The 27,378-nt window shown below is 43.0% G+C and overlaps 1 protein-coding gene across 7 annotated transcripts in view; it reads right to left on the bottom strand.

Moving 5' to 3' along the window:
• CDK15 (cyclin dependent kinase 15) overlaps positions 1–25,041 on the bottom strand; it is a 44,026-nt gene extending 18,985 nt beyond the window's left edge. For 2 of the 7 annotated variants that reach the window (XR_006018262.1, XM_042041441.1), the window contains exons 1-9: positions 24,800–25,033; positions 23,527–23,624; positions 22,883–22,962; positions 19,332–19,426; positions 18,482–18,544; positions 16,365–16,488; positions 15,670–15,790; positions 10,274–10,367; positions 5,347–5,410 (exon numbers count right to left, since the gene is read on the bottom strand). Coding sequence is in view for 6 of the 7 variants with exons in the window: in XM_042041441.1 (XP_041897375.1) it covers positions 5,347–5,410; positions 10,274–10,367; positions 15,670–15,790; positions 16,365–16,488; positions 18,482–18,544; positions 19,332–19,426; positions 22,883–22,962; positions 23,527–23,624; positions 24,800–24,919 (859 nt within the window). In the remaining variant the exon portion in view is untranslated. Of the gene's footprint in view, positions 1–5,346; positions 5,411–10,273; positions 10,368–15,669; positions 15,791–16,364; positions 16,489–18,481; positions 18,545–19,331; positions 19,427–22,882; positions 22,963–23,526; positions 23,625–23,772; positions 23,923–24,799 lie in introns of all 7 variants that reach the window. The other 5 variants (XM_042041447.1, XM_042041443.1, XM_042041442.1 and 2 more) reach the window with 5 other exon arrangements.
• Positions 25,042–27,378: the final 2,337 nt, after the last annotated feature.

Genomic DNA, 27,378 nt, shown 5'->3' on the forward strand with positions numbered 1-27,378 from the left:
AAACTTTCAGATGTTGTAACTTCCTGTCAGAAAAACTGGATTTGTGAGATGAAAACATTCTATGACAATACATAAATTTCATTAAATATTTAGTAAAAATGCCAAGATTACTTTATTGTAATTGTACTTTAACTCTACTGAAATCTTTTAACATTAATATTTTTTAATGAGTTTAACACACAATTTTAAATATGCATGTTCAGTTGGTAACAGCAGGGCAAAATGTTTCAATGATACCTAAGTGAAATGCCACTTTGTTTTTGTGGAGTGCATTTTCAGGATTAACATTCCAAAGAGGAAATAGGATTTTCCTTACATTAGAAATAGAAATATCAGCTTGCTTACTGGGAACTGGGAGGAATACCTGAATTATAGTATTTGCTGTCTTGAACAAGCCTCTTAAATTTATCTTTTATGTAACCTGGAGATTAATAATTATCTGCAAGGAATAGTGTAAGAGCCAGTGAGCCAACGACTCCTGTCCCTGTCCAAACACATCTCTCAGTGAAGAATTCAGCCTGAGTGAGGTCTGCCAAATTTCCCACTTTGAGTATACAGAGCTTTGATTATGAACGGAAGATGTGAGTAAGAAAACAGTGTGTCTCTGCTCAAGGATTTAATGCAGTTAACTAATGCACTTTAAATCAGTTCAGATTAATCTCCTGACCCCATATAGACAAATCCTTAGAGAATGCCGAGGCCCCATTGTGCTGAGCAGGGTAAAAACAGAGCAGTATTATCCCTACTGTAAGATTAAGACCAATCTAAAATTGTAAAACACTGTAAACAGCTACTCCATAAAGGTAAGAGATAAAGAATATTTAGATCACTCCAAAAAGTGGATAAGATACGATTTAATCATCTCACAATGATGATCTAGACATAAAATGATGGAATTGTGTAGGGCTGATTGGCTTTTTTAACAATATGAGTAGATCTGAAAGGTAGCACTTAGGTTTGTTATTTTCTATCCTTACGCAAGGCAGAGCGTGCTAATGAGGAAATACCTTCCTATTTGAAAACCCAGGTGGAAGTGGCTAATGAACTGATAATGAGGCAAGCAAGCCAGAGGACAAAAGTTAAACTTTCCTAATTGATGAAGAGAGAGAAAGAGGATGCCAAGTGCTGCTGGATGAAGGCAGTGGGGTTGCAGGCTCACAGAGAAAATTTCTCTCATTAGTGAAATCTCTGTGGCTGCAGGACAGGAGCAGAGCTCTGTCTGTGTGGCAGGCTGGAAACTGCAGGCTGTGCCCATTGCCACACAGATGGGAAGTTTCCCTACACCCTGGCCAGCATACATTGCACATTAGTTACAGTGCTGCTCTTCCCTTTGAGATCAAAGCCACATGCAGTTTATTATGACAATAAAAATTTTATCGTTTTAGAATTCAGTTTTCAACCATCCAATTTGTTAAATGAAACATCAGCATGAAAACTGAGATTAAAAAAAAAAAAAAAAGAAAAGAAAAGCACTCTGAATGCAGACTTTATCTGCATTTTCACAAATGTCATGGAAGTTTGCGTGTCAGGGCCTGCTGCTTGTTGCCTCCATCTGCTGGTGACATTTTGGAAAAGCAACGGACGCTGAAAAGCCATACCTGGGAGCACAGGTTGATTCTGGAAAGCTTCTAAATCTCATACAGCATACCAAAGCCTGCAGATACGTGAAAAACTAGGCTTCATTTGAAAGTCATTGCTGCATCTGAAAAGGCCTTGTGTGAAACCTGTATCTACTCCGTGAGGTGATACTACCTGGCACAGGCAAGTTCATCAGTCAGCCTGTGCAATAAACCAAGGAGTAAAGCTCACTCCAGTGAGTTCATCATGTCATACATAGATATGCACTGTTCCCCACTCTTGGGAATCCAAATGTCAGAAAAAGCAACCAAAAACTAACTTGGTACACAGGGCGCTCCAGTATTCCCAGTTTGGCAAAAGCACTAGCTTAATGTCATGGGCTGTGATTCCTAATCCTTTCCTGCCCTTGACCCCTGCTGTCTAGATTCAAACTTGTAACCATTAATGGGGCTGGATCAAAACACTGGCCTTCTGGTGTCACCAATGGTGTTTAGAGGGGATTTAAACTCACTGCTTTTCAGTGCAGTGAAATGAACACAGCAGTAGATTAATGCAAGGATTTGAGCTCACACAGCATGAGAGCTTTCAAAAATAGTGTTAACAGAGCTACAACTGCCTCTTTCAGGGGAAGCAAAATGAGGGGAACAGAACAAATGAACAAACACAGGGCAAAGCCTTGTCACTATGGGTAGGGCTGGTAAGCCCGGGGAGCCAGGGAGACAGCCAGTGAGTGTGCTGAGATGTGGGGCAGGAGCTTTCCCAATCCTTCACACTCTCCATGGAATGGCTCTCAAACCTGCTTGCAGGCCCTATGACTGCACGTTATTTCCTACCCAAAGTGTCTCTCCTGCAGAGAGAAGGTGAGATCACAAGCCACGAATGAGTTACTCACCCATCCTTCCCATTCACCTGGAGTCAGGTTGAGACTTTGGCAAACTGTAGGGAATGGGCACAAGGCTGTTCCTGAATTTCTTTGTGCAAGAAGACACCGGGGCATAAGGTAGTTGAAAACTCCTTTGCACGTTTCATCCCTTGCCAGTTGCCCATAGAGGAGGCAGGAGAGCTGCTTTTCCTCCAGCTGCCCTGTGTGTGCCTGACTCACAGACCCCACAGCCCATGCTGTATCCTCTTCAGACTGCAGCAGGATGTGCTCAAGCCCACAGTAGCGACAGGAATACATCTAAAGGTTTCCAGATTTCATTTCAAAGATTCCTACTAACCCACCTGGCCCAGGAACCCTTCCAGTAACAATCCCAGTCTGGGGCTGAGCCTAAGCTGCTGAATCCAGTGGGAGTTTTGCCATCAACTTCAATGAGAATAGGATCACACCTCAGTGCTTTGTTTTGCCGGTGTTCGTTCCTTGCCTCTGGCAGGAACCTGTTTGTTTGTTTGCTGCCTGTGCTCAGTGTGAACATCAATAGGACTAGCTAAAAGAATTCAAACCATCAGATTTGGGGAAGAGCTCCAAAGCTTGTTTGCTTATCTGAACCAACCTAGGCACCCAGATTTGCACAAATGGTCTGGGAATAACCTCAGGAGAGAAGGTTTTCTCAAGCAGACTTCACAGATTGTACTCAGGCTGAGCATGTCCTGGGGGGAAACAGCATTTGTGCTTCAGGGAAGAGAGGGGAAGTGCCCAGAAGCATATAAATGGCAAATAGCTTTAAACAAAGAGACTAACTTGTCTTCTTACCAGCAGTCCCATCAAAAAGTGAATTGATTTAGTTCATGAGTAGGGCAAATAGTCCAACTTTAGACTAGTCTTCTTCTGTCCAGACTGGTTTGTTCAATCCAGATGTGAGCCAAGCACTTGGTTCCAGTATGTGGCTGGAACAGCTCGCAGCCCCTTAGTCAGGATCTCAGGAAGGGAAAGGGATATTGCCTCTCCAGCTAACACAGCTATTGCCCCAAACACTGACATAGCACCGCTCTTCCATGTGTTTGCCAGCTTAATGGGATGCTCCAACAGAACGGTGTCCTCTGAGTCCTGCATTTCTGCCTTGTCCAGCCACAAAAGGCACCAGTATCCCAGGATCACAGCAGAGCACACATCAGTTCTGCCCCTCTGGAGTCTATATGGGAAACTTTCTATCAAGTCTGAAAGCAAGTCAGACTTGAAAACTGCTTATGATGACTCAACTTCACTGGAGCTATTGCCATGCTGCCCAGGTGCCTGTCCTCTTGTTCCCAGCCCTGCCACTGGCAACCTCCACAGCAGCAGAGGACAGCACTGCTACTCAGACAAAACAGAGCTGAGGGAATTACTACTCAGAGCAGTTCTAGGCACTGACATTCTCTGTCATCTGTGCAAGTATCTTTGCTGGCATAGCCTTTATGATTGCTCTTTTAGATTGTCCCTCTACACAGCATCAGGATACCTAATCATCATCACTCAGAGTTTGTATGTTTGAGGCCTTGTATTAGCAGATGACTGGCATAAAAAATTCTTTGTGATTAGTTCCTCTCACACATGAGCATTTCTTTATCTCCCAGACTACTCAACTTGTAGACTACCCAGCCAAGCCTTCTACAACTTAGAGAAGAAAATGCTTCCTCCAGCTGTCTGCTCTGTGCTTGCTTGCTACCCAAATTAAACTTGCTGTGGACAGCGACACATTCCCATTTCACGCTGGTTTGATTAATGTGTCTCAGCTAATTGTGTGAAAGATTCCAGTCCTTTCGACTGTGAGACCAGGTTATTGTTCAGCCAATTTCGGCTACCATGTGAAAATGGGGGCTGTTTAGTGTTCATGCACCAGAATCAAAGGAGGGGCATCTTGGACTGGGTCACAGAGCAACACCCACTTCTTTGAAAAGATGTTACTATGCTCTACTAAACCCGTAAACCTCTTGCTCAAAGCACGTCTTCTCCCTCCTCCTCTCCCCCATTCTTTTTTTCCCCTTCCAGATAGACAGGCTCCCCCCACCACGCTCCTATGGCACAAGCGAGAGAGAATGGATAGATTGTAAATGGGTGAATTTCACATTCTAGGGTTTTTAATATTTCACTTTCATATTTCTCTTACAGAATGATCCTGCTGAGAGGCTGAGAATGAGTGCTCATCATTTCCCCCTCACTGACACTTGAATATATTTTCCCAGGAGAAAACATTAAACAAAAAGAGAAAGAGAGAAAGGGAGAGAGAGAGAGGGAGAGGGAGAGTGACTGAGCTAGCTTTTCAAAGCATACTTCTCAACCTGCCCACATCAAAATACGAGACAACTGGCCCTTTGAAGTCCAGGACACAGACTTCTCTACCAGCCCATGTGGAAATAAAAGAATCCAGCTTTGTAAATCACACAGATTTCTCACCTTGCCCACATCAAAATCAGGGACAGTGACCTTTAAAACTGAGGTTTAAAGGTCCCCAAACCAATCTCCATGAAAATAAGGAGAGTTCAGATAAACTTCGTCTCCAGGTGCCTGTCAGCTTTTCCAGTCTAAACCAGGAGACACTGGTCCGTTGCTCCACTCCACTGAGGAGTGGAGACTAAATATACACTGTGAAACTTGCAGCAATGAAATCTTCCATCAGACTTACATACACCAGCACTCTGTGAGGCAACTCTGCAACACATGTACCTTTGTTTGTACACTAAGCCAATCCCATTGTTGTTGGAGGTACTACAACACCACTGCCATTACGTAGCTCAAGGGATTTAGTAACACTGAAGCACATGATTTTTCATAATAAGAATTACTGATCCAACAATTGAGTGGCTAGTGGCTCAGAGAAGAAGCTGGCCTTCTCATGAGTTAAATCCTACCTGGGTTATAGTTGGGGAGCTTGGAAAGTCCTGGCCAGGTGTCTTCAGTTGGGACCCCCAACACCTGCAAAAGAAGAAAGAGAGTGAGAAGAACAATAACCTCTTTCTGCCTATTCTTTGCCTTGGTGAGGAGTTGGAGGAGTCAGTCTCAATTGAGAGTGACTGGCCTTCCCTGTGCAGAATTACACTGCCCTGGCTGGTGCTGGATCTATCACCGTGCATGAAGGACACTGACATTTTAGCACTTGATTACGTAGCAGAAAGGGTCCTGCTGAGATTGAATGCTGTTGCTGCTGGGAACATCAGCGAAGGCATATGCAGCTTCACTGCCCGCTGCCACTGCTGCCTGTGCTTGCCAGCCCAGGGGTCACACAGTTGAGCCCCTTCCAGTGCTGAAGGCGTTCTGCCACACCAGAGCTGCACTGGGGACTTACTGTGCCCGCTTGCACTGGCAGCAGCTGGTATGCTCAGCAGCAGCACAGGCTGTGAGCTCTGAGAGAAACCCTTGCCTTCTGAGGTGAGAAAGTAAAGCTGGCAGAGAGGTCTAGTAGCAGGAGCTAGAAAGCAGTGCAGAGCCTCATTCTGAAGGATACAGAGCTTCAGCAGAATCTTTGGCCTTTATTGGGGATTGTGGGCTTCAGCAGTAGCTGCTCACTGAGCAAAGTCTGGGCCAGTAAAGCCTCCTCCAACTTCGTTTTAGTTGCTGAAATGTGTGAGATCAAGCATATATGGATTTCTGCAGTTGTGGATGTTTAGTGTTGTTATTATTACTTAACACATGCAAAGTGGCCTGTGACTATTGATATGGATGATTTGTGCTAAAGAGGTAAAGCCACATATTTAAGAAGAGTTCACAGCATGTGAAATGGTACTATAAATCAGTACTGCTAGCTCCAAGCATTCAAAGCTTTCATCCAGACAATGCCCAGAATTATCAGGTTTCCTTAAAAAACAGTGAAATTTTAACATGAAAAGTTTCAGGGTTTTTATTCACTTTCTGTTCTCCAACAGTAGATTTGTCTCACATTAGTTACCTTTTGCATTTAATAAACAATTCCTGTTCCTTAAAATGTAAGCTGAGATACATGATATGGGGAACTTGGTCTCACAAAAATTTGTAGTAAGATTGCAAGAAAACAGGCATCAGTGAAAAAATACACTAACAAAGGAAGAAATATAAAGCCAGCTGTTTGTAGTTGTAAAGCATCTGCTAGTTGGTTGTTTTTCTCATTCACTGCTGGGAAACAGCTGTGACAATTGCAGCTACCTGGAGAAGACAGCCACAAGCAGGGCCTGCATCTCACTGCTGGCACACATTAGCACAATGGCCTCTGGAGCAAAGCGGGTTGCTGTGGCCCATGTTTCCAAACTGCTTATGGACTCAGCCTGCCACAGCAAAGACTAAAGGGTAGGATCCTTGTCTCTGATCACCTGTAAAATCATCTTTGGAAAGCTTGAAAGCTCCCCAAAGAGAAGGTGTCTTGCAATGTTCAGCCAGCTGAGGACGTTGGAAGTTGGCTCGCACCAACGGCAATTTGACAGCCCTGGGTGAGGATGCCTTCTTGACTGGTGTGTGTTTATCATGTGAGTAGGGCAGGTCTGCCCAAAGAAAACTCTGTATGCACAGGAAAGAGAGAGTTGGAATTTGAACTTGAATCCAGAATTTGCTCTCTTTCTGCTATCCTGTTAGCTTTCCAGGAAGCCCTGCTCAGTGGGCCCTCATTCTTCAAGGTTTCTTGTGAGCTGTCAAACATCAGTTCTACAGGCATCAGAGGAAACTGGGTACCTTCAGTGCATAATAAAATCATACTCACCAGGGTCAGCTCAGCATTCTGCTTCTTTTGGCGAAGAATTTAAGAAAATAGTTATTTGTGTGTGCTTATACTTTTCTGCGTAAGGATTTCAGCAAATATTACATTTTACTGCATTGAGGAATGAAAAGTGTTCAGAGCACCAATCACCGAATGCCATATGAATTTATATTTGTATTTTCTGAGCCTTTTCTTTACAAAAGATGCTTTTCCAATCTGTAAACTTGCATCTCTTTTTGTTTTCCACTGTAACAGGGCAAGTGATTCCTCTCCTCTCCTCTCCCCTCCCCTCCCCTCCCCTCCCCTCCCCTCCATTGTCTTTTTTCCCCACCTTTTTTCTCACCTTTAGAGAGATTCCTTGCCAAATCAGACAATGTGTTACAGTTATTTATTTGAAATTAATTCTACTCTGACAACTGTTTTACCTGTTGAATATCCACCCTAAATCTAGATGTTAACTCTCTGGTCCATGCCATCAGACAAAACAAAGCAGCTTCTCCATACTTCACTCTATAGTGAAAGGTCTTGGTGCAGGTCAGTTCAGTCCACTTGGGAAGACACAATTTCAGCCAAAAACATTTTTAGTGTCCATATTTCAGCAAGTGCTTTAAGATGGTGTAAATCATTGTCCTTTCTCTCTGCCCTCTAACTGCTTGCTTCTCCTGTGATGGCTTAGCTGAAGGAATCAACCTAGCTGATTTTGCTTAATTTTGTTGGGAAGTTTTATTTTACATTGAGGAGCCTCGTAGTCATTCATTTGGCACTTGTCACATGTTCATCTCAGGAACAGAAGCACCCTGGTGGCATTCTGTAGACTAATCCAGCCCACATGATGTCCTTCTCAGCATGTTAAGCAACAAGATGGAGCTTTTGCATGCAAATCCTATGCCTGGCCTCTTAAAATTTGAATGATAGATCTTAAGTTTGTCAGGTTTGCTTGCTCTCCATGCCATGAGCAAACTGGAGACACTGCAGTTCACATTCACTCATGCCATATTTCCATATCCAACACTGCCAGCCTTCCCTTTCCATTTGGCCCTGCTCCCGTGCCATGCCTTCATGAGTACCAGTGGTCATTAGTGCTACTGTTTGTGCAACCAGAAGATGAGCCAGGTAAAGGAGCTGTTCTCATTTAGAGTAAGCCAGGGAGAAAATAAAGTTGCAGGGTGCCCAGTTCATGTAGCCTCACATGTGAGAGATGACACGGGAGCACCAGTGAGCAGCCAGGGATAGAGATGGGGGATGGAGACTGCTTTAGGTGGCACTTGCCTCTAGAAGAATTGTTGGTAAAATGACAGCCAGTCAGTCCTGCTGATTCAACATGACAAATCCATTTCACAGAATGGGGATTTTCCAGCCTTATATCTATTTGGTGTCTGAATCAACAGTCCTACATGGAGATAAGCATGCTGGGTGATACAGACTCGTGCACACAAATGCTGATGGTCTCTGTACCAGTGCAGGGTGCCTCTACTACTGGTATATGAAAGGAACTGACTATTAGAAAACAGTAGGAATCCCCGTTCTGAACCTCAGACTTGGCAAAATGTCTCAAGTTAGACATCGAAAGCCTCTAAGGAGGTTTGAAATCTTGGTCTAACACAGAGTCTCATTCCAGGCTGTATAATATCATAAAACCTCCTGTGAAAAGCACTAATTACTTCATAGCTCTTTAAACTTCCTCATTATTTTTAAATAAGGGGGGTTTTGCCTTCTATAGCACAAATCCTATTAATCATGGCATTAGTTGTAATACCAGAGAAATTATGGTAGTGCTATAAGCCTCTAATGCAAAACCACAGGAAACGTATCCAGAGATTTCAGAGACATAAGTGTAAGGATAGCCTTCATTCACACTCTGAGAAACTGGACCATACCCTGGCTTTGAACCTTGTTAATTAGCCAAGTATGGATTTTTTTTCCCCCCCAATAATTCTTTTTTTCCCCTACTCTCTATGAAAGAGAAATTCAGCATTTACTTAAATTGACTGAACTCAAGTCTAAGAACTGGATGCACTTGTCTGACTTTTTATCACATTCCTAGGTACAAGCAGAGAGGAAAACCCTACCAAGCAGGAGTGTTTCTGGACAAAGGGGTTAAGCAGGAAAAATCTGACTTACACAGTCTAAAGGCTATAAAGTAATTTCTCATGATTTTCTGAATTTCATTTTCTCTGTACTTTCTCCTTTGAAAGCCCATGTCTGGGAAACACTCTAGGCAGAAGAGCAAATCCTTGGGAGGAGATGTGAAAGGGCAGACAAAGAATCACAGAATCACAGAATATGCTGAGTTGGAAGGGACCCAAAAGGATCATTGAGTCCAACTCCTGGCCCTGCTCAGGATGCCTCAAGAATCCCACCATATGCCTGAACAGACCAAGTGATACCTACAAGACCTAATATGAATCCATAGGTTGACCTTGCTGTTGAGTCAGTACCAGGGACAGCAAGAATGGTCAGGAACACAGTTAGTGCTGCTGACTGCCTCATTTCTACCAAGCTGTGCTAGGGATGTGGCTCTGTGTTGCTGTTTCCCCAGCAGAAAAAACAACGTAAGAAGCTACTGAATATGTTGCTCTCACTCACTGCTACCTTTATAAAGTAATTTCACACTTTCCATTATGCCAAATCAGTCTCTAAAGCCATAAACTGGATGATACAAAATGTTCCAAGTTAAAATGAAGAAGGATCTCTGACAAACCTCAGGGTCTTGCCATTTTCAAGGTAGTTCAGGTGCAGTGTTAGACTCCTTTGTGAGAATGTGGTGTGCCGTATCTCACAGTAAGTATTTTAAAAGAAGCAACAGAATTTGCAGTACCTGCACACCTTTTATGCCTTCTTCAATTTGATGTCACTTTAATTGGCTTTAAATTTTTGATGAGATGACAAGCATCAAAGGGAAGTCATTTGATTTACTCCTGTGTCTGTAAGAAAGTTGCCAAATATAAAATGGGTTACAAAGTCTGCTATGAACTTCGCAGATTAGACCAAATTATTTTTGCTATTCACAGGACCTGTGCTTAGGACTTCAAAATTAAGTAGGCTGGCTCCAGCCAGCTACTTAATTTTTTTAATGGATTCTTTTTCTCTTCCATTTCAGGGTGTATTTTACTCACCGCCCAGATCTTCTCCAGCTGTTCATGAGTACCAGAAGTTGCTGCAAATATTGGCTGACCCTGGATCATTTCCACAAATATACAGCCTGCACTCCTGCAAGAAACCCAAGGTATTAACTCATTCACATAAATGACATATATAATATGATTGTTAGGATGGGCAGGGAGAGAGGAAGAGGTAATTGTTGTAATGGAAATTTAGAAATTCTGATTTGTAAATGCAGAAATACTGATATAAGCTGTAAATCCTATATATATATGTATCTTGCATGTCAAGTCTCAAAAGTACCAGTCTGATGTGTCAGTATTGTACACCCACCTCAGGTCATCTAGTGAGAATGTGTGTGAAGCAAGGCAGGATGTGGGGTGTCTGTATATATGTAAATAAATAGAGGCTTCAGTGAAGACTGGTAATACCTTTATATTATGATGGTAGGAAGGATCTTGCATTATAAAAACCCCTACTGATTGTAGAAAGTCAGGAAGGTTTCCTTTGGGAAGGATCATCTTGTACAGCCCTGATCTTGCAGCATGTTCTAAGCACTGCAACTGGCCCACGTTGCAAGTTTTATGTAGTATCAGTAATCTCATCCTAGTCCTGCAGACTGAATCACTTGAATTGAAAAGCTCACAAGTCAATTAGGATGGGAGCAGAGCAAAGATAAGTTACATTCACATGCCTCCAGGATTTCAGAAAAAACCCGAAGCAGTCAAGGTTCCATACAAGTCTGTTCCCATCTCCTCTTTCTCATCAGCACCACCCACTAAAAAAAAAATTCACTTTTCACCAGCAAGACAAGACAGGTGATATCCTTGGAAAATAAACCCACTAAGAACTGTCTTTTTTTTTCCAGTACCAAACAACTTGTTTCAGGTCTCTGTCCATTAATCCTGTTACAAACTACCTGAAAAAAGGGTCATGGCAGAAGCCTGTGGAGTATGAGGTTACTTTCCATGAGAAAAGGGTGCAAAATTGGAGCACTAAGAAAAGGAAAGATAAACAGGGAACTACTACACACTTCATTGGCTTGAAGGATATATTAGATGCAGAAAGAACCCAGAGGCACTACTATAGCCATTTTCCTTCAGAAGCAATTAGCTCTTCCTTGGAAAGCTGAAGGCAAGATTTCGTAGCATAAAGAACCTAGTCATAACAGCAAGTTAAAATATTCTTATTTTGATGTCATCCCCTGCTCTGCACTTGCACCAAAACAAACCAGCCAGCTTAAAAAAAACCCCAACACCCTCAAAATTGTTTCATTTTACTAAGGTGTATTAGTCCTCATGGCAAAAATGATGAAATAGCTGTGATCAAGGTAGACTTGCCTATTTGCAACTATTCCCATCTCTTACTGTATGGTGTAAAACTCCACTCATTTACTTTTTAATCATTTTCTTCAATTTTTTTCCTAGGTTTTCTGTCTTTTCACTAAGTCCCATTGCAACTTTCCAGGTTTCAGTCTCATTCTTCTTTGGTTATATCATACTTCAGTCCTTTAAGCTCAACTCTTGAAAACCCAGCAATTATTATTGCTGAGCAATAACTGGTAATCTCTTCTGGTCATCTGTACTCCTGTGTTACCCCTTGCACCTTGTTTTTGCAATACTGTAGTTGCTTTTCCCACCTGGCTGTGGTCAGTTGAAACCCTGGCATGCAACTCATCTGCGGTATTTATTTTGGTCATCCTTGCACACCAGGTGGTGCCAAGCCTGTTTGCAGATCCATATGTAACACTGTTTTCATAAACATCTCTGCTGCACTTTCCCTTAGCTTCCTGTACCCTAACCTTGGCAGGTCTTGTGAGATGAGCTTCTTTGCTTGTCTAATTTCCTCTTCCAGAGTCCAGGCATCATGAAACTTAATCCACAGCTTTTGCGACATAGAGGTTTTTGGTGTTTTTACTACACTACCACATCATCAGACTACTTCGGAGCCCACAGAGAGATTCTACTGAGACCAGTGTCATACCAACACTGTTTTCACAGCTGATGTACATGCCCAAATGGCTCACCCTATTTTGCAACCACGGGGACTGCTGTAATCTGCTGGTTGCATTGCACAAGTTCAACTGTTTATGGTCAAAGCAGTTTAGGTACTTTTGATTTGTAGGAGAAGAGAAACAGCTCTCTGTGTTTTTGAAACAAGTGATGATGATGTTCTACCACAGTTTGCATTCTGATATCCTAGCTAGGAAGGGCCATTAGACTGGCAAGAGCATGAACTTTGGAAACTAATGGTAGTTGTATTAGCCTTGCAGTAGAAGCCTCAGCTTTCCTTTTGAGAGTTACAGTTACTGCTCTGACAACATTATGAGGATCCTTCTGATAATGAGGATGACTCAAAAGCATTTACTTTTAAATATTTCTAAATATTTAGACCTGGGGTTGTTTTGCTTTTCCCCTTTTTCCTTCTTTCCTCTCTATATTAATTTTTCAAGTCTTCTTACCCCTTTCCAGTCTGTAATTTTATTAGAGGGTCTCAGTCCTATAAAACTGCCTTGGGAAGAGATAGGGCAGAGGGAGGGGTCTTTTGGGAAGAGGCCTAGACATGATACTTTAGCAAGTGCCAGATATGCACACAAATCAAAACAGTGACAGCTAGAGTAGTAGGAGAAATTATAGGGATATTCAGGGAGCATAAGCAGAGCTGATTCAGACAGAACAGTTGTATCTATCTGCAGTCTCTGGGGAAGGTTTGAACACTGCACTTTGTCCTCAGTCTGCAGTGCTGCATCACACAGTGGAAAGGTTTTCATCAGGATTAAGATCTAAGATATCTCTGTGGCATCCCAGAGTTCCCTCTCCATGTTTGGGGGTTGCTTTTGGCACTAGGAGATGGTAATTTTATATTTAACCAGACATATATCCTTCCTGTTGTTCATCACCAAGCCTGGTCTATACAGTGGAGCCCTTAGCCAGTATCTCCCAGTTTGGCATAGCAGGCCATGTGAACCAGGCTGAGGAGAAGGCCGTAGTGAGCCTGGCAGGTCCATGTTAAATGACAGCATGTGAACTCTTATTCTACATTAATCTACCAGGGAAGATCACTGTGGGGTTTTTTTCCTCTCTTTTTTTTAAATGGCAGATTATACAAGGAAAGCCTGACTGAAAAGAAGATATCTGAAGGCACTCATGATGTTTGCAGCCACTAATGTGGCTGTGCATAAAGCACTTGGTGTTTTTCAAAAAAAGTCCTTCTGATATGCAATGTAATCTCCCTGAAATCCCTTAATTGAATCTTCTAAAGTCCTGAAGAGATAGTGAGGGAGAAAGAGAGAGAAAAGAGATACAGAGAGATTAAAGCAGCTTTTCTAGTTAGTCCAAGAGTGACTGAGTCTCCCTCTATATCTCTTTCTTCATCTATTCAAGGCCTCATTCACTTCCCATGTGCCTCCCACTGACAGTATTGCTGCTCAAGCACACTATGCATGAATTGCCATAATGTTTTATTTTGTTATAATTGGTTTCTTTAAACCAAGGCTTTGACACCCACTGTCTCATGCCATTACCAAGGGCATTCTGACCTGCCTTCATGTAAATTGCAGCATCCAAAAGACATAGGGTTTTTTTTCCTTTCTTCCCAATAGACAAGTAACATCTGTGTGAATTCACATTATTTCCTAATAGACAAAAATTCAACTTAAATGCAGTGTACATCAAGATAATAAATGACTCTTGTTAGAGGAAGTTACTGAATAGAGCTCACTGAAGTACTCTCTATTCTCTCAGCGTGACATCTTTCTTTAGGGCAAACACTTTGAATGTTGTTATTATAAGGTGGCGTTATAACAAAGGTGCCTACAGTGTGGATGTAGTTCAGTGGGATGGAGAGCACTGTGCTGTTAGAGCTGGGATCTTTCTACACCACTCCTATGTTGCTATTCATTACACCAGAGCAGAGTTATGCAGCGGGGATGTTGGTTTTGCATAGGCAGAAACGACACACTTTCTGTGCATAGCTGGCTTTGGACAGGGGTCAGCTTCCAGGGAAAAAAACCAACAGGCTTATGCCTGATACAAGCCCTCTAATCTGCTAGGCAGGCATCTTCTTCAAACTCAGCAGACATTTCTGAAAGACTGTCTGGAGGGAAAGATGACAGGTAGTGGGGGTAGTAGACAGGACTATTTAGACTGGCTTAGCAGCTGGAAGCCATTAGAATTTTAGCAAGGTTTTCCTCCTTAGAGAAGTCTTTAAATAATTAAATTAGCAGCAGTCCTAGGGAAGTAAACAATCTAAAAACTTCCGTTTCCCTGACCTACCCTCCAGACTTAGGTCACTGGAGTGTCTGATAAGCTGCAGACCTCTGGAGGGAGATACAGCCTGTGAAAACCTGGAGCTTTGCGGTTTGTAAACTCAGCCAGCCCTCTTGCACATTCTTCAGCCTGCTGCACTCCTACCCTTTCCTGGCCTTTGACTCTGCAGTAGTTACAAGTAAGTCCTGGTGGGACGGGTATCAGCAGAAGATAATGGGCTCTGAAGAAAGGGCGAAGCAGCCATACCATTTACAGATGTAAAATTGCCCAGAATAAGGAAGGTCTCCTGCAACTTCATGAGCTGTATGCTGTCCATGAGTACATCAGGGCTGTGTTGCTGGAAGTGGGCTCAGGCTGAGCCAGAAGGTTGATGAACCTTATAGTTAGCCCAGCTACATAGCCAAGCCAGCCCAAAAGGCCACAGTGGGACCCTGTGAAACCTTCATACTCTCCTGTTTTCTGCCCATTCCCAGAGACTCTCTCCCTTCTACAAATGTGCAGCTTGTTTCCTTTTGATTCCCAAATACATTAAGATTTTGGGGTACAGCTCATAAAGTAACAAAGCTTTAACAGACACAGCCCTTGTCTGGTGTGAAATACAGACTGAATCTGAGACACGGTCTTTGAGAAGAAGGACAAAATAGCACAGAAATAATGAAAATCTCAGACACCTTTCTGTCTCCAGACTCATTAAGAAACCCTTTAATGCCACATTTTGTTACCAAGGCCAAAGTGATTGATGGTGCAGTTGTGGATCCATTGTTCACAAAGCCATTTCTGTAGAGAGTTACTACTGACTCAGCTGACTACACAGAAACACTTGCACTGAGCAAAAGCGTTCTGTTGCAAGACATGAAAATGCTTCATACATGTTACCAGAAAAGATGCATATCTCTCATAAATATTATCAGATGAGGTTTGTATCAATCTGTAGCTGAGCTGTATTGACACCATTCCCAAAAACTTCTATGAACCCTCTATGAAACTTCTACAAAACTCCACACTGCTCACACATTTTCTGCTCACAGGTGTTAATTTCTCTACTTATAACCATATCTACTGTAACTTTGGCTGATGTAATTTAATTCAGATAAAAATTATTTTTCCCAGGGAACCCCAGATGCTTTGATATTGGTCAGTACCAGATATCTATATCAGAAGAATAAGCTGTAGCTCCAAGCAGCACATCAGGAGGACGGTACCAGAGTGTCACAACTTCAGAGGAGTATGTCTGTCTGGGGATGGACTGGGCACGAGCAAGGCCTGCAAAAAAAGCCCCAACAAACCAACAAAACTGCTGTGTTAGGACAGTCCTTCTACCTGTACAGTGCATAGATGATAATAATTGGCAACAGGACATTATTTTCTCTTTAAACACAAGTAATCTCAATACAGCTTACAAGCAATTGACAAAGTGTTTCTGGAGTATACCTCTGGGGTGGATCAGATCAAGCAATAGGCTTTTTTGCCTAGGTGTTTTGCAGGGCTTTACCATTTGAGACTGAAGCAGCTATCCCAAACCAATGCCAAGAAAGCTTTTCAGGTCACACATTGCTGTGGACTCTAAACATTACATTATTTTCTGAACAGAGAGGGGTTGATTCTTTGTTCTCTTGAACTAGTTTTACATGGCAGTAACTGCTCTGACTTAAATGAGGTTAATCCCTGCACCTATCAGTATAAATGCAAGAAAAGCTGGACTGACCACAGAAATCGTTTCCTGAAGTTCAAGGAAAGGTTATGCTTCTCTGCCTTAATTGGCTGTGGATACAGATCTATATGCATGCTACAGCTTTGGTCTGAACAGATACACAGCAGTATCCAAACTGTGACTCACCAAAGTCAGCTAATTTGAGCTCACCAAGGCAACTGATGAGCAAGTTCTGGGGTTTCAGATCACGGTGAAGAATGTGTTGTTGGTGGATGTAAGCCAGGCCACGCAAAAGCTGGAACATGAAGAGCTGGAAAAAGCCAACAAAAAAACTGAAATGATTTTGTGTGACTTTGCATTGATACATTAATTCTAAACTTCAGGAGAACCCTGGAACAAAGCAGAGACAAAGCAAGTAAGAAACCAGTAAAAATCCCAAAAATTAGTAGAGCTGGCTGAGGAGGAGAAAACTGTGATGGGTTATGACTGCCCTACAGCTTTCTGAGGTTTTCAGGGTGGAACATTTGGCCAGGAGGGCAGTTTAACTGCGGTCTGTAAATGCATGTTCTGGAAATTTAACTTTTCTTTAGAAATGGACTGTTGATTGCAGGAGCAAGGTCAGCTTGCCAAAACACAGACCCAGATTTCAGAACAGCAGCTGTGTTGATTGCAGTGCTCAAGACAAAGACACACAGCCAAACAAAATGAAAGCCTAAGGAGCTGAAGGTTTGCCCCCTTGAGCCACATGGCACCAGCTGACTGCATTCCATGGCCACTGCACATGCCACCAGTGGAGCAGGGAACTGACTGACCCAGCAATGGGAACTGTTGGCTTCAAACTGGGAGAAAACATGAGGACCTGATTTTAAAAATACAGCAAATACAATATGATGAACGAAGTAAGCAAGCAAGCAAAAAAATAAGCAAGAAAGGAAGCCAAGAAATAAATATCTAACTCCGACCATCATGGTAGTCTAAACAAGTCTGGGGTAATATAAGCTGAGCTGAAACAAGGTATGAAGTTGGACAGTGGATAGAAACAAAACACAGCAAAAGTAATAAGACTTCACCAGAGAAAAGATATTTTTCACCAGAAATTTAATCTGAAGAGGAGGAAAAACAGTGACACCCATAGGTCATTTTTGTACCAGAAAAGTGTCCCTGTAACATTCTGCATACTTATAGCATATTTCATAAGAATCACTCAGGAAAATCAAACAGCATTTGCCAGCAAAAATGAAGCAAGCTAGATGACCCTCCTAAAGGAGCAGTAAATAATTTTGTAGTTCAGTTCCTGCTGACAGTGAGGATTCTGGGCAGGAAAGCAGAGCAGCTGGCTAGTGTTTACTCACAGAAATGCCAGTGAGTACATATTACAGCCATGTGCTCCATGTGCTTTATGAGCACGTCTGGTAGCAGAGCCCTTGAGATCTGTGCCAAAACTGCTACACTGCATCTCAGATGTATCTGAGCTTTAAGGATGTTTAAAATCTGAGGTCCCAAGAAACTTCATTAGAATTGGTGTTGCTTAACAACTATCTGGAAAAAGATGTGAACAAGGTGGCAACATTTGAAGATGACAGAAGTATTTAGATTAGTTGTGATAAGAAGTGACAGTGAGGAACTTCAGAGAGATCTGACAAAGCCAGATGAATAGTCAGTTTGATAACACACAAAGTTATTGTTGACAGCTGTAAGATAAATTAACTGAAGTTGCTCAGGAAAAGGATGCAGGCATTCACTGAGGACATCTGCACTGAAATCTTAAACCAGTGTGCAGCAGCAGTCCTGAAAGTTAATTAAATGTGAAGATGCATACAAAGGAGAGCAGGAGACTATTATAACATCAATCTATAAAGTAAGGGTACATGTTCATCTGTGCTCAGATCCAGTCAACCAATCTCAAAAGCTATGGTAGAAACACAAGGGACTTAAACGACTGCAAATATGAAGATAGTTCCAAATGAAGAGAGAGTGAGATTTGAGTGTTTTTAATTAGAGAGATGAATAATGTGGTGTAGCAATAAGAGAATACAAATTTGTGTAGAGATAGGTTTCCTTGCCACAAGATGTCATTGTTCACAAAAGCTGAATGTCCACTTGCAGAAAATAGGAAGAGGGATTAACTGAAAAAAGGCTTGGAGACTGAGGGAGCTTGTTACATCATCAAACGCAGATTTTCTCCAAAGTTTTTGTCATATATGTAACAAATAAATATTAGTAAGTAATTTACAGTGACCATACATAATAGAAAATAACACTTCCTCGTGCCTTAAGGGATACGAGTCTCTTAAGGAACTCACCATAACATTGCAATAATGGAGTCCTCCAGGATGCTGGCCCATGTACTGTGCTAGATCTGTGTGCTAAATAGAAGAGAAGAACTTGAGGCAAAGCTACTGCTGTAAAATGCCTCTACCAACAATGCCTCTTCTGTAAATGGGAAAATATGCAACTGCTACAAAGGTGCCTATCTCACCTTGGTGGACAGCTGGTCTGATGCAGCACACAAGATGTGCTTAAGTTCTGGGTCACATCAGGGACCTGGCTGACCTGTTATCTCACCCCAGCATTTATAACCTGAAGCTGCTGGTTAACAGAATTCATACTTGTGCCAGAACTAATCATAAAGCTGCAATAAGAAGACATAGCTTCTGTATTTTCTTTATAATTTGCTTGACTATCAGCAAAAGCAAGAGAAGTAGCAAGACTCATATGGAGAATTTTATATGTATCCTGGTCTCCCCATGAGAGCAATCCACAGCTTGGTCATGGTGAGCCACTGGGGTCAGTGCCAAATCTAACCCCAGCTGGGATGTGAGCTCATATCATTATTTCCTATCCTTGCTGTGGCTAAAAAACAGTACTTTTATTGTGTTGGCAAGGCAGAAATGGAGGTAAATAATGTCTGCCACCCCAGTAGACACAAGACATGGAATCATTTTTGCATACAGCTGTCGCACATACAGAAAGAAAAGAGTAAGGCTGTGTGGCTGGAAAGCAGGAGATCAAGAAGGAAAATCAATCATTGCACTAAAGCATTACAACTCGTTTCTTTGTAGATTTCTCATAGTGCAGTAAATTCATTCTGCAGCCACTTCCCAGTACTTCCCAGTACTGGCTCCACAGGAAGCTAGAAAAACATCAACTCACCACATACTCAAAGACAAATGTTAGTGTCTCCTTGGTCTGGATAATGTCATGAAGCAGTACGATGTTGGCATGTTTCAAACACTTGAGAAGAGAAGCTGGGAAAACACAAAAGGCAGATCAACTTTACTGCTGCTGGAAGTGGAAGGAGATTGTGCACAAAACAAGGCAGCGAAAATAAAAAACTGGGGAGTAATAGTCCAGACTTGGAAGTTCTGTAAGAAGTGGCAACTACTGAGTCTGAAGGAGGATGGAACAGCTCCATAGAGAAGCAAGCATCAGTGCTCCAGGCTTGGCAGGAACCCATCCTTCTCTCAGAGGTGGGATCTTGCCTCTGTCAGAAATAGCAGTTCATAGTTCCCAGGTGTCAGTTTATAAGTTGAGAAGTAATTTCTTCAAGGTAAATGCTGAGAGGAAGGACCTGGGAGCTCCCAGAGCCAGAATGAAGCAGCCTCCAGCCTGTCACTGAGCTTTTCATACTTCTCCCATCCACGTCCTGGTGTGTGCCCTCAGCATGGCCCTTACGAGAGACTTCTGGGAAAAGCTGAGTTCTACCAGTTTCTGGCTTCACAACCACAGAGCAAAAATCTACAAAAAGAAATCACTGTAGATATAAGCTAAATTCTGAATTTAGTTCTGTGCATATTGGTTACTGTCTCTGGTTAAAAACTCTTAAGAACAGAGAGGAGGAAGTTACTGAGTGAATACTAAGTTGTTTGTATTTATAAAACTTTGGCAAGCTTTTCTTTCAGCCTAACTACGCAAAAGCACCATCGCAACTCTGTGGCCCTGGTCCTTAGGTCCTGACACGCCTTTGCCAAGCCTCAGCACATGGGCTGTGGTGATGGAGGGGGCAGCACATGGAAGCATCTCTGGCCCCATATAGACCACAGAGCACTGACTTATGCTAAGACAAAAGCTGCAGCCTTCTGATCCTTTTGGCTGTGCGTTGGGTTTGTTATGTTACAGCAGGCTCCAGCCAGCACACTCCTGAAAGGAGCTTCTCAGCAGACACTCTCCATGGGAGAAGAGGGTGCACAGCTTCATCATTTGCTACCTTAGGTGTGTGACAATATTGCAGTATCTCTGTACAGAGGAGGAATGTGGGGAAGAGGTGAAGCTGGGATTACTTTGCCTGTAGGTCATTGGCACAACTGAAGAATCTGAGCCAGCTGTTCACAGACAGTAGCCCCAAAGCCCAAAAAACCAGATGTCCCTGACCCCAGATTTTAGTTCAGCTTTTGACATTGCAGAATATCCTCAGAGCTGTTCCAGATCCACTTTTCTCCCACTGATTAAAACCAAATTAGTTTACTGTCAGACCATGCAGTCCTACAAATTTCATTCAAATAAGGCATGGGCGTAGGATCTTGTTTCAGCTGAATTAGCACACAATACAGAGCATGGGCCAGCTGTGGGAGGTAGAGTTTTGGTCACAATTAAAAGCTGCTTTTTTGGTTTTCAAACAATCTGAAAAAGATGTTTGAAGAGTTTCATGCTGGCAAAGCAAATTTATACCGGATTAGCACTTTGCCTTTTGCAATCATAACAATTTCACCTGATTTCAAAAGCCCTACTGCCAGAGTTACTCTGTATGACACAGCTGTAGCCCAAGCCTATGTCAGTACTCAGACTACTGAGCAGTAAGGATGGCCTGATTCAGAACAACTGCTGGAAAAGCAGATTGCAAAGCAGTTCTTGCACAGAGCTTGGTGCTGCTGCAGCTAAACTGCCTCTACTGCTGATGCTAGTCCATTTAGCTACCACCACTGTGTTCCCAGTGCACAGCAGTATGGACCTTAAACATGCTCCACACTGCACCTAAAATTCTATGAACCTAGTAAAGATACTCTGGCTAGAGCCCATCTGCTACAGAACATGATAACCTGACTCTGTGACACCACAAAAATTCCATATGACTGGAGCTATTGCTCCAGATGAGCAGCACAGAGGGTCCATAGTAAAATGGAGGATTCACTGCCTGTGCCTTAATCAGGCTTCTGGGAACTGCTCCTCACTTTGTTGCTTCTACAACCCCCTGCTGGGGTGTCAGGTGCTACTGCCAGAACCGAGCTTTAAACGCATTTTGTCTCTGCGGGACTTCCTGGGGTGAAGCGTCTCTTTGTCAGGGGAGCGCATTCCTCCAGGGTAGCAGAGAATGCGCTGTGTTAATAAATCTTGTGCTTTGTTTTTGCTACTGACTTACATTGTAAATTTGAGGTGTCAGATGCTGCAAAGCTCAGCAGTACACAAAAGACCTATTTAAAGCAGACCCTTCATAGGATCACCCTTGTTTTCTCACATAATGAATGAAGTTAAGACTCTCAGCCTGTCCAGTAGAGCATGTTAAAGGGGTGCTGATCTTTAGCGCATCATTAGTTCGATGTAGGTAAAGCTTTTAAGGCTTTTTTTACTGGTGGGCTACAAGTGTAAATGCAGAGCAAAAGCACCACAGCAAATGAGTGTATAGGAAACTGTAACACAAGCCATTCTTTAAATAGGCATATTTAGTTATCTCTCTGCTTTCACACAGAATTGGACTAAGGACTTCGTAAACTTTCTTGCCTTAATTACTGTTATAAACCTGGAGTGGATTCGGTGACCTCTCTCGTTATTCTGAGTTGACTGCTATGAGAGTCCTTGTGTGCTAGTGTTGCTCAGTGAAAGCTGGCACATCTGGTCCCTGACTTTCCATCCCCGTGACAAGATTAACCCTACTTTCACAAGTGCAGTAAGAAGTTAAAAAAACCCATATGTGTGACGTCTTACATTGATAGCTTTCACTAATACCATAAAACAGACTGGCACAGTGGTTGCATATTTCTGTGTATGGGAGAAAACAGATTATGGTCTTCTTGGGATTGTACAGCATATGAAAATAGAAGCCTCAATCAACCAGGCTTGTGAACTTAGTCTGTAGGGAAATGTAAATACATTCAGCCAAAATCAAGCACTTGTGAAACAGTGTTTCTTTCTCCAAGAAATTGAGAAAGCTGCAGACATTTTGCCCAGTGCTCTACAAAGTCAACTGATAAGAAGAATTTCTCACTGGACTGAAATGACAGATGTTATTAAACACCAGTTTTATTGAAAGTATCTCTCTTCAGGCTGAGATCTGTGATGCTCCAGGTATCGGCCAGGAAAGCGTCATGGTTGTAGTAACAAATCCACAACTGCCCAATGCAGCAGTGACAAAAGCTGTGTAGTTTCTAGAGGGAGTGAGAAAGCAACTATGAAGGAGGCAGCAAGCAGGAGGTGCAAGAGGGCCCTGACACTGCTAGAAAGAACATGTCTGGCTGCAGCTGGCACTTTCCTCATCGCAGGCATGGATGCATCTGTCACAAGTGCATACACCAGAAGTTCCTCCTCTGTCCATTGCATGCCTATCCAGCCCAGCGTGAAGACCTCCTCCATGAGAGGATAAGGAAACTGAGAGTTTTGGGAGAAGGACAGCCAGCACATTGAGTAAGCAAGAAAGGACTGAGGGAGACATCATGGAGCTTTTCCAGGTTAAAACAAATGCTCTTCAAGAGTGATGTTCCTCTGTGTCTTACCTTCCCGAATGGCTGTAAAGGGCACTCCCTCCTCTGCCTCCAGCTTGATCACTTTCAGTGCCACCAACTGGCTGTTGATCCTGTCAGGTCACAGTAGGTCACATGAAGCATCTCAGTGCTTGGCATGATAACATTACAGTGTCCCAAGCAAACACCCAAGCAAAATTTCTAGGGCTTGCTGACCCACTCAGGCCAAGCTAAGAAGGGAATTACAAACCTCCTCCATCTTGTGTTCATCAGCAGTGAGCTGGGAGCCAGCCCACCTGGCTAGAGAAACACTGTGCTGCTGTCCAGGTATTGCTAAAGCACGGCTTTGAGCAGTGGTCTCACTCCACCTCTCACAGCTTTCCTGCCCTTGTGTGATGGCAGCATGACCTCACCCCCAATTTTTCAATCATGTGGAGATCTCTCACTTCAAGGAAAACTTTTGCTCCCTCCCTGGTTCAGCCAGACAATCTCCTGGCACACTGCTGTGGACCAAAGTGTCTTTGTGGAGCCTCCATGGCTGTAGTGGAGTAGTTCCCTGAAAAGTTGGGATGGAGCTTTGCAAATATCCTGGTTAAAGGCAAAACTGGACTTTTGATTGGCCTTTATCTCCCATAAGAGGTGTTCTCAGCAAGCACTGGGAAGGCAATAATGCTCACCTGCTAATCCCCTTGTACACAGTTGCACAGGATCCTTCACACAGCTTCTCTAGGTGTACATAGGATGTGGCAGCTCCAAACGGGATGGCTTGTCTCTGCTTCATCAAGAAATTGGTATGTGCTTTAGATTGCTGGGTAGAACAAGAAGCTACTAGCAGGTCATTCAGTAATTAAGTACTGATTCATGGCTGTAATAACTATAGGATAAAGTATCTCCTGTCTGGCTCTGTGGATGCTACACCTCACCCATTTGAACCTCTTCACAACATCCTGCTCCTGGAAAGAATCAGTGTAAATCCAAGGTCTCTGTGTCCTGTACCTCCAGCTCTGGAGGGTGCAGAGCTGCAGGGGCTGCAGAGAGGGTAGAGAAAGGGATGCTCTGGTTACATCTGACAGCTGGCATAGGAAAAGGGGACAAACTGTGTCACTGGCAAACTACCATTCTACTTACGAGTTTCTTTTCTTTCTCTTTGACTGCAGTGGCTTTGAGCAATGCACATCATTTTCATCTCTCTCTCTACCAGTCACAGATCTCCAGTACTGTCTGTAAGGGGACCAACCTTCTGTGTGTTCCTGTGTCAGTAAATGGTAGTGCTCACTCAGAACACACAAAGATAAAGCTGCCTTAACTGCAGAGGATACTTCTGCAAGTATCATTCTAAATGCATGTTATTCCCCCTTACCCTTAATTTATTTGTCTCTAAATAACCTGTTAGGGCAGGGGCCAAAAACCAAATGCAGAAGTGAAATTTCAGGAAGTTTACATTTATGTATTCTTCTCCCCCTTTATCCCTCACCCCTCACCTCCTTCCTCACCTCTGTATAACTTACATAGCCAGTTAATTTGGCCCATACCACATAACAGTGCTATACACTACACAACTATAAAAAAGGTATCAATGAATGGCAAGCAGGCTGCAAGCTCCTCCTGAGCAGCTATATTGAATGGATGATAATTTGACAACACAGTGTTTGCCATCTGTGGCATGCTGCCTCCTCCAGAACTGCAGGTTGTGGGCTGCCTCCCTGTTTTACAATCCCTCATTGGTATAGAACTTGCTGGAGTGCAATCTTCTCTCCCTGCTCATCACATCAAAGGCATTTATTGTCATCTAAGGTATAGATTCCTCTTTTAGTAGCTTCACAGGCCTGAAGCTTCAAAGTTTGATGCTGTCTGGTTAGAAGCAAATGTGATAGCTTTGCACTCCCACAAGTGGAACACCCAGGCTTAGCCTATCTCATTGCAAAAGTGTCACATTGTGATATTAAATACCTCTGGTGTAGTCACTGCTTCCATGTGCTGAAGGCCTTGGATTTGTTGGGAGCCCCTTCTCTCGGAACAGCAGCTGCAGCATCCTGGTCTGACAGCACTTACACACAGCACGTCTCCCATGTTGTCCCATTTAAATTAAACTGTATCTCTTTTTTTCTCCTTTGCTCCTCCTCGTCCCTCTGTGTCTGTAACAGCTCATATGACTTGCATGAGGTCTCTGCCTCAAGCAGTCTTGTGATTTCTGCAGTTTTTCTTTGAAAGTCCAAATGTACCCCTGGAGTAGCTCCACTGATTCCAGTTCTTTTGGCACATGCCCTCCAAAAACAGCCAACATTTTTCATACTTGAAAATGGAGAATTAATAAATCCAAACTTTCTGCTTATACACATTTTTTTCAGTTAAGCAACTCTCCGTGTAGTAAGTTGGATAATAAACGGATAGTTTTCACACAGGAACAGGCCTTGACTTCCCTCCCTGCCTATAGCAGTTCTAGGCTTCAGACTTTAGCCCCTAGGCTCTCAGCTGAGCTTTCTAAGCAGTGTGGCTGAGCTGTGCTTTCTGCAGGAGCTGCATATTGGCTGTGCTTGCTTTGGCATTTACATCAGCATAGGGACCTGTCTGTCCTCGTTGGATTATATATCTAAGGGATGCGATGAGTTGTAGCTGATAGAAAAGAGTCTTGTCCATATGTCAGAACAACCAGAGCAAACTGATTAATCCTGTCCACCATAGATTTCATCAATTATGTACCGAGCAGGGAACACACAGTGGATTTACCCTGGAAGTGCACAGACAAAAGTCCCCTTCTTTCAGTCCTGCATGAGCAGAACTCACTGTGCGGCTTCCTAGGACTAACACTCAACCCACACAGAGAAAATGCTGACAAGGGCTGGAGGAGCAGACATCATCCTGTGGTATTTTTATGCTGACCCATTAGGTCCTTCAGTTTTCATTTGAATGCACCATGTGAAATCTTCCCTTTGCTTCACTGTTTTGAAGTCTAAGAATAACACTCTTTCCTTGAGCAAAAGGATTTCTTTAAAGCAAAAATGTCCTGGGAAGGCAGGGACAATTTCTGTGTCTTGTTGCAACCAAACCACCCAGCCTTTGCATGGCAAGAAGGAGCTAACATACCTGGAAGGCTTGATTTCCTTCACATGACTTTCTTTTGCACTCCCATTAGCCATAATTTGCTAAATAGCTATCATCATGGACTTTTGTCTTCTCATTATTTTCCAAATATTCTTTGAGCCATCAGAAAACAGCAGCAACTTAGTGTGCTATCCAGGCATGAGAAAGGTCGTCTGGATGCAACGCACTCAGTAACAAACTGGTTAGGTAGTCTTTTACTCTGGAAAACAGTTTTTAGTGTTATGACCAAATAATACTTGCATTTTAAAAGAATGGAAAGATAAATGTACAAAAAGTAGACAATATAAAATATACATGTAAATTCATATGAAGATTGTAAATTTTAATCTTGTGTACTTTTTGTGTCAGGGAGTAGAGGGGAAATACTCTGTTAAAAAGAGAAGTAATCCAGCTTCTCCCAGGTAGCCAGAGCTGATAAATGAAGAAAGCATGGTTTCAGCTGGTGGTTGTTGTTATTCAAAAAAATATGGAGTAATCATTCTAGTTAGTGGAGGAAACACTCTAATATAAATGTTTATAAGCTATCCTTAGAAAATGCAAGAATTTATAAAGGAGAGCCTATACCTGTCTTTGGAACCATGGTTTTTAAATGAAAGCTTCAGGCAATGTAAGAAATAGTCAGCTAAGACTGACAGCTAAGAGGTGACATTAAAAGTACATTTTACAAAACTTGTTTAAATAGAAACACATGTACATACCCATACTGGGATGTGTATATACACACACACACGCTCACACACACATATAGTGTGTATATACACATCTGTGTATGTATATATATATAGTGTGCATATATAGGTGTGTATATATACTGCATGTATATATCCATAGAGGTGTATTCCTATAGGTGTGTGCATATATAGATAGATAGATATTTTGTATACATATACATATAGGTGTACGTACATATTGTGTGTATATACACATATCGGTGTATTTATGTCTACGTATTTAAAATGTATTCTGTGAAATCTGTGCATGTAGAAAAACACACATAGACGTGTGTGCATGACTCGTACAAACACGTGCACACACCTGCACGCACATCCACCCGTGGCATCACATCTCTTTAGACCAGGCTGGTCCTGAGGGGAAGCTCTGCATTCGCCCCTGAGGAAGCTGTGGCGCAGGCCCGCTCCCGGTTAGAGCAGTAGCTGACGGGAGGGTTTGCGGAGCAGGAAGGGCCGGGCGGCCACTGCCGCTCTCACCGATCCCGCGTGGGCCGTGGCCCGGCTCTTTATTCGAGCCTCGCCTATTTCCTTATCACGGCCACGTGTCGCTCCCGTCTCAGCCTGTTTTGTCCCGGGCAGGGACCCGTCGGCGCTCGCGCGGCGCTGGCCCCGCCCCCTGCGGCCCCGCGTGAGTCAGCCGGGCGGCGCGAGGGGCCGGCGGGCAGCGCGCGGCTGAGGGCGGTGCGGCGGCAACAG

Source organism: Corvus kubaryi, unplaced genomic scaffold, assembly GCF_017639235.1.
Source record: "Corvus kubaryi isolate FWS band 111438036 unplaced genomic scaffold, C.kubaryi_AGA036_p1.0 37396, whole genome shotgun sequence".
Classification (NCBI taxonomy): Eukaryota; Metazoa; Chordata; class Aves; order Passeriformes; family Corvidae; genus Corvus; species Corvus kubaryi.